The sequence below is a fragment of the Otolemur garnettii genome, unplaced genomic scaffold (genome assembly GCF_000181295.1).
Source record: "Otolemur garnettii isolate 467f Iridium unplaced genomic scaffold, OtoGar3 scaffold00005, whole genome shotgun sequence".
Classification (NCBI taxonomy): Eukaryota; Metazoa; Chordata; class Mammalia; order Primates; family Galagidae; genus Otolemur; species Otolemur garnettii.
Genome location: NW_003852400.1, coordinates 43513253 through 43521940, shown reverse-complemented (window position 1 = coordinate 43521940; position 8688 = coordinate 43513253). Strand labels below are relative to the sequence as shown.

General features: G+C 44.6%; 1 protein-coding gene across 4 annotated transcripts; it reads left to right on the top strand.

The window, feature by feature from the left end:
- The first annotated feature begins 308 nt into the window (after positions 1–308).
- FST (follistatin) lies at positions 309–6595 on the top strand. 4 transcript variants are annotated; one of them, XM_012812529.2, is made up of 6 exons: positions 309–430; positions 2310–2501; positions 2938–3156; positions 3520–3744; positions 4427–4654; positions 5386–6595. In XM_012812529.2, exons 1-6 carry the CDS (start codon positions 346–348, stop codon positions 5466–5468), a joined length of 1032 nt encoding a protein of 343 aa, XP_012667983.1. In that variant the 5' UTR covers positions 309–345; the 3' UTR covers positions 5469–6595. The 4 variants fall into 4 exon arrangements, with proteins under 4 accessions (XP_012667983.1, XP_012667993.1, XP_003782827.1 ...); XM_012812539.2 differs by having other exon boundaries at positions 5117–6595; XM_003782779.3 differs by having other exon boundaries at positions 4424–4654.
- Positions 6596–8688: the final 2093 nt, after the last annotated feature.

Here is an 8688-nt window from a genome sequence, read left to right as displayed (position 1 = left end):
CGATTCCCCTCCTGCCGCTTTGATTTCGGGCACCTCCGACAGATAATTGGAAAGGGTTTCCAGAAGGTGGGAAATGTCACCTGATTCACACTGAACTTTTAAAAGCTCCCCACCCCCAAGGAGTCGCGCACACCCTCGCTCGCGGCCGCCCTCCCACAGCCCCACACACTGGGAGACCGCCCACCGCAAACCGCGGAGACCCCCGTCTAGATTTAAAGCGCGGCTGCGCCCGGCTTCTGACGTCCATTGAATCGCGCGGGCGGCCGGCGGCGAGCGCGGGGCTGCGCCGGGATCGCCCGAGCCACCCGCCGCCGCCGCGCTCCTCGCCCCGCGCCTGCCCCCAGGATGGTCCGCGCGAGGCACCAGCCCGGCGGGCTTTGCCTCCTGCTGCTGCTGCTCTGCCAGTTTATGGAGGACCGCAGCGCCCAGGGTAAGCGAGGGGGGATGCGCTGGGGAGCCTCGGCAGAGGGCAGGGGGTTCTACTTCTCTGTGCTCTCCGCTTGATCTGTTTTAAGCAACCCTGCTCTGGGAAGATGTTGGACCAACTTAGCGACTCCGGGATGGAGAGCAGTGGGAAGACTGAAGGCAGTGACACTTTAGCACTGGGAGCTGAGTTGGGAGCTCGGTTATCCTTTAAAAGGAAAGCGAATAAGCTGGAGTCTCTCAGTAGTTAGGGTTAGATGCTCCAAGTTCTGGCCATGATGACTTTAGATGTTATCTCCCCTGTTTGGCTCTGAAGAACGGGACAAGTATCAGTAGCCTGCAGATTTCAGTCGACCCATTTGCAGTCTAACCTCTCTCCCTCCCACATCTTTCGGTTACTTGAAAAAAAATGACCTGGAGGGTAGGGTGGGGGAAAGATACTGAATTTTCTTCGGTGGCTGGGGAACGTGGTTTCAGAAACTTTGCCCAAACTTGGAAATGTGGGTGCTGAAAATTTTAGAGGGAAGTAGCTTTGTGCCTAGTGGATGCTTCTTCCAGCCCCCTCCTCCAACCCCGCAAAAAAAAAAAAAAAAAAAAAAGAAAGAAAGAAAGAAAGAAAGAAAAAAAAGAGAAACTAAATTATTACCACCGAAGTGTTTGGAGTTACTCACAGTTTCCCACCCCCCCCCCGCCCCCTTTGCTTCGTTCCTCTGTTAACTTTCTGTAAAACAGTGAGCAGCCCAGTAACTGATGTAAATTCTGAGAGGGCGTAAGAGCAAATTTCTGAGTTTACCTTTTTAAAATTAGATTAATTTCAAGTCGTTTGGGGCAGAATTTTGAAAATAATAGTAGCAGCTTGCGGTCCGATTATTATTAAAGTCATGTTAGTGATTCATGAGAAGTCTTCTCTGACCCAAATCCGCATATGAAAAGGGAAGAAGGGGGGTAAATTACTTCCAAAGATTTCTTGGGAGGTGTGAAATCGACGTATGCATTGCCGAGAAATGCTAAGGAGCTTCTCCTCTTGAACGTGTTACTTTCCCTACTTTAGCGTTAACATTTTAAATGTGTTGTAAACTGCCCTCCCGGGCACTGCCCCTCACAGTCTGCGCCGCCTCACTCCGGGTTGCCCGCCTTCGGGGAGAGGCGCTGCCTGGGCGCCCGGGACGTGGGCGCCAGGGAAAGCAGCCCTCGGAGATTTCGAAAGATCGTGGTGGCCGCGGGCGTGCTCCGGGTCTGGCGGATTGCAAAACCGCCCGTCGGGCGGGCGGGCTGCGCCTCGAGGCTGCGCGGGGTAGCTCCGGGCAGGGCCGGATTGCTTTTTTTGCTTTCATTTTTCACAAGTGCCTTTTGCTTGATCTGTTCCTGCGTGTGTGTCTCTCAGTCTGTCGGTCTCTTTCTCCTTTTTTCTCCCCCTCCCATTCTCCTACTTTCTTAACCCCTGTCACAAATAATTCCCCTACCGCCTACATGAAACCAGCATGTGAAAACATCCGTCGCATCCTGTTTTTGTCAGGTTCTTTAATCTGCTCTTCGAGTCGCTGCAGGTTATGAAATGGGACGAATAAAAGTAAACAGTCTAGTAAAAGTCAATGCAAGCTGCACGTGTTGTGTCTGGGTCACTGGTAACTGACATTGATATGGCTGGGGCCACTGCCTTCTCCCTCTCTCCCTCCCTCCCCTTCACCCACCTCCCAGCTCAGTGATTAGGGCCCCCCCCCACACCGCCACTTTCCACCCTCCCACCGCTTTCCATTTATTTTCTACTTTTCTCCCTTGTCACTCTCTCCCCCTCTGCCTTGCTCCTTTCCCATTCACCCTGGGTCTCCAACCCCTTGCTCTACCAACACTCACTCATCCACTTCCCTACCCTTGTGTCTTCCCAGCTGGGAATTGCTGGCTCCGACAAGCGAAGAACGGTCGCTGCCAGGTCCTGTACAAGACAGAACTGAGCAAGGAGGAGTGCTGTAGCACTGGCCGCCTGAGCACCTCTTGGACTGAAGAGGATGTGAATGATAATACACTCTTCAAGTGGATGATTTTCAACGGGGGCGCCCCCAACTGCATCCCCTGCAAAGGTAGGACTCTTTCTCCCCCTACTTGCAGGCCCTCAGTAGAGGGCCTCTTGCTCTCAGCTGCCCCACTGCCTGGCTGGGCGTTGGGACTAGGAGAGCTTTGTTGGTAAGCTTTCTCCTCCCCAACCCTGGGAAGCCATTCTGGTTTAAATTTTGCCTTTTACAGGCTGTGGGCAAACTACCCTGGACTTCTTAACCAAGTGTGGTGGTGAAGCCAGCAAACTTGAGGTCATTGATGAGAGAGACTTGGGTATGGGGCACCACCGCAGTCTCTTCCTAGCCCACAGTCCCCTTTTATCCCCTCCCAGTCTTCTAGGAGAGAACCAGGGCTTCTTTAGCACCAACCCAGGACTATGTGATTGCACCCGGCCACTGCAGCTCTCCTGACCTGCAGACTGCCTGGCCCTGGTTTTAATCCATAACTCTTTCCAACTCCTAGAAACGTGTGAGAACGTGGACTGTGGGCCGGGGAAAAAGTGCCGAATGAACAAGAAGAACAAACCCCGTTGCGTCTGTGCTCCAGATTGTTCCAACATCACTTGGAAGGGCCCCGTCTGTGGGCTGGATGGGAAAACCTACCGTAATGAATGTGCACTGCTCAAGGCCAGATGTAAAGAACAGCCAGAGCTGGAAGTCCAGTACCAAGGCAGATGTAAAAGTAAGTCCTACCCTTCTGAGCATGACCTGGCTTCCCTCCTCCAGCTTTGTACCTGAAGTAGACTTCCTAGAAGCCCCCTGGGGGATGATGTAACCCATAGTTAGAGCCTAAAAGGACTACCCTAGTAATAGTAATTATACCAAATAAAGGAGCCCTTTTCTAATTTCTAAAGATTCCTTAAGAACACTGAAGGACCAACCTTCAGAAATTCTCTTGAAAACCACAAGGTTTCCAGAGTGCCTTTTGAAAGCCAGAGGCTTCATCTTCGTGATTTCCTTGATAATATCAAATGCTCACTCCCTAACACAGGGAGTATTTTTGCACCAGACCTACCTATTTATGTGTGCTTTCTCTTTGTTTCAGAGACTTGTCGAGATGTTTTCTGTCCAGGCAGCTCCACATGTGTGGTGGACCAGACCAATAATGCTTACTGTGTGACATGTAATCGGATTTGCCCAGAGCCCACTTCCTCTGAGCAATACCTTTGTGGGAACGACGGAGTGACCTACTCCAGTGCCTGCCACCTGAGAAAGGCCACCTGCCTGCTGGGCAGATCTATCGGATTAGCCTATGAGGGAAAGTGTATCAGTAGGTATTCTGGATTGAGGAAAGAAAAAGAGAAAACAGGCTAGTTCTATTGGGAAAACTGTGGGGCTAGTCAATAAATAAAGCTCAAGACCTCACCAAACACAGTTTTACCCCAGGGAGAAATACGCTTCAGTTTGGGTAAACTGTTGTGACCACAGCATTCCTCATGGAAACTATTGTCTACAGAAGTGTTGACATATATATTCAAATGCCAGCAATAAGCAAGAAACTGTATTCCATCTTAGAAAACTTAGAACTCACTAAATTTTACACATTTTTTTAAGTGCCAGACTTGCTGGAAGCAAAAAATAATTACTTAACAGTTCCTAAAATCTGTTATCAGATTCCAGTAATTGATGGAATTCTTTCTCTTTTAAAAGATCCCACTTGTGGGAAATAACAAGATACATATTTAACTCAAGGATGCTGTAAAATCCCATTATACAAATGACTGTTTTCATGCACTACTGTAATGTGCAGGGAACTGGGGGAGGGGCTTGTGTGTGCATGAGAGTTTCAGCTTGATTATCAAGCATTTTTGCATAGTATTTTTCACCACCCCCCATTTGTAAGCAATAAGATTTTGAGTATGTTTATATTTATTGCCAGGGGACCAAAGAAGGGAAGAAGGGAGAAATGGGGAAATTAGTTTACTCATCACAGATGTCTTATATCCTAGAAGCAAAGTCCTGTGAAGATATCCAGTGCACTGGTGGAAAAAAATGTTTGTGGGATTTCAAGGTTGGGAGAGGCCGGTGTTCCCTCTGCGATGAGCTCTGCCCTGACAGTAAATCCGATGAGCCTGTCTGTGCCAGTGACAATGCCACTTATGCCAGTGAGTGTGCCATGAAAGAAGCTGCCTGCGCCTCAGGTGTGCTGCTGGAAGTAAAGCACTCCGGATCTTGCAACTGTAAGTGTGATTTTTAACCTTGCTGCAATTTAAAGCTTTCCCAGGCAAGCCCCAGGGAATGTACACTTAAAAAGCACACAGACCTCCCCACGTAAAGCCATTTCTGTTTTAAGTTAGGTAGCTGCTAAATTTCACCCAGCAATTCAGTGATCCAGGAAAAAGTCTCTGCAATGTTTCCTGGCTTTGTAGGCCTTATCCAGTGATTATCAACGGGGTTGCCTCTAAAAACCTGTATCCAGTTGTTTGCCCCTAACTCTTTTGCTTTGGTAGTATGCTTTGCTGTTTGCTTTATTAACACTTAAATCTAAACTAACAGCTTCCAAAGGTTTTTTTTTTTTCCAAAGATAGCTTTCTATCATCACACATGGGCTGCTGCTTTTTGCAGTTGCCTCTACTAACTCTGAATTAAGGACTCCAAGCAGTTATACCTAGAACACAAGAGCGCTTTTTATCTAATTTCAGGAATCTGCCCGTAAAACCTGAGCCATTGATTCTTCAGAACTTTCTGCAATTTTTGACTTCATAGATTATGTTTTTAAAAACTTTTTTTTAAAACTTATTGCATAACAGCAGATGCAAAAAAAAAAAAAAGCATCTCACTGCAAGTCACATAAAAATGCAACGCTGTAATATGGCTGTATCAGAGGGCTTTGAAAACATACACTGAGCTCTGCTTCTGCGCTGTTGTTGTCCGTATTTAAACAACAGCTCCCCTGTATTCCCCCATCTAGCCATTTCGGAAGACACTGAGGAAGAGGAGGAAGATGAAGACCAGGACTACAGCTTTCCTATATCTTCTATTCTAGAGTGGTAAACCCTCCACAAGTGTTCAGTGTTGGCATAGCCTTTGGGGGGAAAGATAAGGAAAAAAAGAAAGAAAAGGAAAAAAATAGAAAAATATATTGTCCATACTGTAAATAAGTGTATGCTTATTTATTTGGGGGGAAAACTATACATTAAGGGACCTTTGTCCTAACGCTCTCTCCCAGGCCACCTTCTTACTCATTGGACATGGAGAGGCAATCATTGTGAGGTCTACTGGATGAGGCCCATAGTTGAGACTTGTAGACATTTATTTATACTGTGTCATGTTTTATAATTTATACATAAAATATCTGGTTGACTGTACACCTTGTTTTTGAAGAAATTTATTCGTGAAAGGAAGAGCAGTTGTTATTTATTGTGAGGTCTCTTGCTTGTAAAGTAAAAGCTTTTTTTTTTCTTCCTTGTAAACCATTTAAGTCCATTCCTGACAATTCACTCCCTCATCGGTCTCCCTTCATTTCACTGTTGTTAGACTCTTTTCTACTTTTAACAAACTTGCATGTCAGTTTCTGTCATGTTTATTTATTGGATTCTCTGCTGCCTGATCTGTACATATATGATCCCTCGGGTTTTGTTTACAAGGAACCTTGACTGACCAAAAGGCATTATAACTCTGACTCAAATACAAGGTACAGAGGATACACATCTTTAAGGAAACTCCTACCCCAGTTCTCTTGTTAAGATGAAGACATTTGTGAGACAGGTGATGATAGCAATGCTAGAATTCTAGTAATGTACTTTAAAGATGTTACACATCCAAAGAAATGGGGTGAAGTGGGTGTCAGGAGACTAACGGAAGAGGAAGGCTACATATTCATGCTTTTGTTAGGTGTTTCCTTTAAGCTTACTCAGCTGTACCTTTTAAATTAGTTCTCTTTCAACCAATGTGTCACTAAAAGTTCTATCAAAGCTTTATCAGTTCAAGTTTCTTGCTTTTCATAATACTTTTTTCTGATGCAATTTTATATTTTCAAACATGGCAAGTTAAATATAAATTCATTTAAATATATAGTTTTGTACTTTTCTACCATGTAAATGTGCAGTGTATATAAAAGTTATAATGTGTATTTGTAAATAAATGATGAGTGAAAAAATAAAAAAATTTTAAAAAGCCAACGGTCTCGATTCCTGATGGCGCAAAAGAAGTTGCTGGGCTTTGGGGTAAAAATGTACATAATACAATTGGCTAAGGAAAATAATTTTTTTTTTTTTTTTTTTTTGAGACGGAGCCTCAAGCTGTCCCCCTGGGTAGAGTGCCGTGGCATTACAGCTCACAGCAACCTCCAATTCCTGGGCTCAAGCGAGTCTCCTGCCTCCGCCTCCCAAGTAGCTGGGACCACAGGCGCCCGCCACAACGCCCGGCTATTTTTTGGTTGCAGCTGTCATTGTTGTTTGGCGGGTCCGGGCTGGGGATTCGAACCCGCCACCTTAGGTGTACGTGGCTGGCGCCTTAGCCGGTTGAGCTATAGGCGCGGAGCCAGGAAAATAATTAAGTGGCCCTGGCAGTAGACGCTCCAAAGTGAGGTAAATTACAAATAAATCATCTCTGTGGAGTATGAGAGATAAACAGATGGGAGGCCCTGTGACCCCTTGTTAGGAGTGACACCTATCTGTCACTAACAACTGAAGGAAGAGACTATAGATGTGGGTTCCTCCCTGAAACATACCAAGCCTAAAGTATTCTCTTTTAAAAAATCATCTTGTTGCAGGCTCATCATCATAACTAGAGGAACCCCATATCCTACTTTCCTCACCTAAGTAAAAATGAGGCAGGTGGATGGCTTGAGCTCAGGAGTTCAAGATCAGCCTAAGCAAGAATGAGATCCTATCTCTACTAAAAAAAAAAAAAACATAGGTAGATGATAGAAAAATTAGCAGGGCATCATGTGGGCAACTGTAGTCCCAGCTGCTCGGGAGGCTGAGGCAAGAAGATCACTTCAGCCCAAGAGTTTGAGGTTGCTGTGAGCTATGATGACAGCAAGAGATTCTTGTCTCTAGAAAAGCAAAAACAAAGTGGAGTTTAAGTCTTTAAAAAAGTAATACACATCACACTGAAAGGTTCATTTGACAAGCGCATTCTGGAAATCAGAATATCAACCACAGAAATAGGCATTATAGTGTTTAACCTCTGGGTCTTAGGGAGCTGAGGATAGGGGTGGAGGTGGAAATCTACAAAGATGTCCTTCGTACATGGGGATGAAATAATTACATTCTCAAGGTAAGAGAAAATGTCAATATTTTGCAGTTTACTTTAGACACTGTTGGAGCCTCTATTTGGGACATCAGTCATTGGTATTTGTAATCCATAGGAATACATAATTAGATCATCAACATAAGCCTCCGGTTCATTGGATACTGTACATTCAAAGCCTAAGTATATTAAAAAGTCAAAGAAATGCAAGATGTAGAGAAGTGAATATCGGGATTATGGTAGGGAAAGAACAGAGAACAGTCAATATTATTGTCATTACTAAACAAATATGCTCTTTCCTTCAAAGACCATGACTCAAGTTCTTTTTGAAAGTTTACCCCTTTGTGAAAACCCTCTTAAATGTGAATAATTATTAAACAGTATCATCAGAGACCACTGGCTCTCAATAATGATCACCAAATGAGAAATTTGGTGGAGGCAGAGAAGCATCTTCCTTTTCAGTAGACAGAGTTTATACAATGATTAGAGGACTGTTGGGTTTTGTTACCTTTTAGCACTAGATTCCCATTAAAGGGAGAAAGAGAGGTGCAGAAAATTAACAGACTGCCGTTAACTGTAAGAAGACTGTTAGAGTCATAACTTCTTCAGTGCAGATGAGCTACTGGCTTGCCACTGGAGATAGAACCCCAGGAATGAAACGAGGGCTGGGTAGACACGATTTCACAACCCTTCCTAGGATTGATTTGTTACTAGGTCCTAGTAAGCTACAGACACTTTAAAGCTGCCGTAGACTATCAGAGTAAAAACGTCAAATTTAACAGGCATCAATGTGTGTCTTGGCAAGACGGAGTGATAAAATCAACAGCTTGCCTTTTAAACAGCAACCAGATTATTTATTTAAAATTTTTATTCCATCTTTGTCAGCATCAATCATTCCTGTTAAAAACCAACAGTATCTCATTTTCCTACTTGGAGTTTCCTACTTCTCCAGTAATCTTGCAATAGATTAACTGGTACCAAAAAATAGAAGTCTCTTTTAAAATTAAAATTAGATTAA

Excerpts from the sequence above, each read along its gene's own strand:
- FST (XM_003782779.3), top strand. The coding sequence starts at position 346 with ATGGTCCGCGCGAGGCACCAGCCCGGCGGGCTTTGCCTCCTGCTGCTG. Across the intron at positions 2,502-2,937 it reads CAACTGCATCCCCTGCAAAG|AAACGTGTGAGAACGTGGAC; the intron begins GTAGGACTCTTT and ends TCCAACTCCTAG. Across the intron at positions 4,655-5,385 it reads GCACTCCGGATCTTGCAACT|CCATTTCGGAAGACACTGAG; the intron begins GTAAGTGTGATT and ends TCCCCCATCTAG.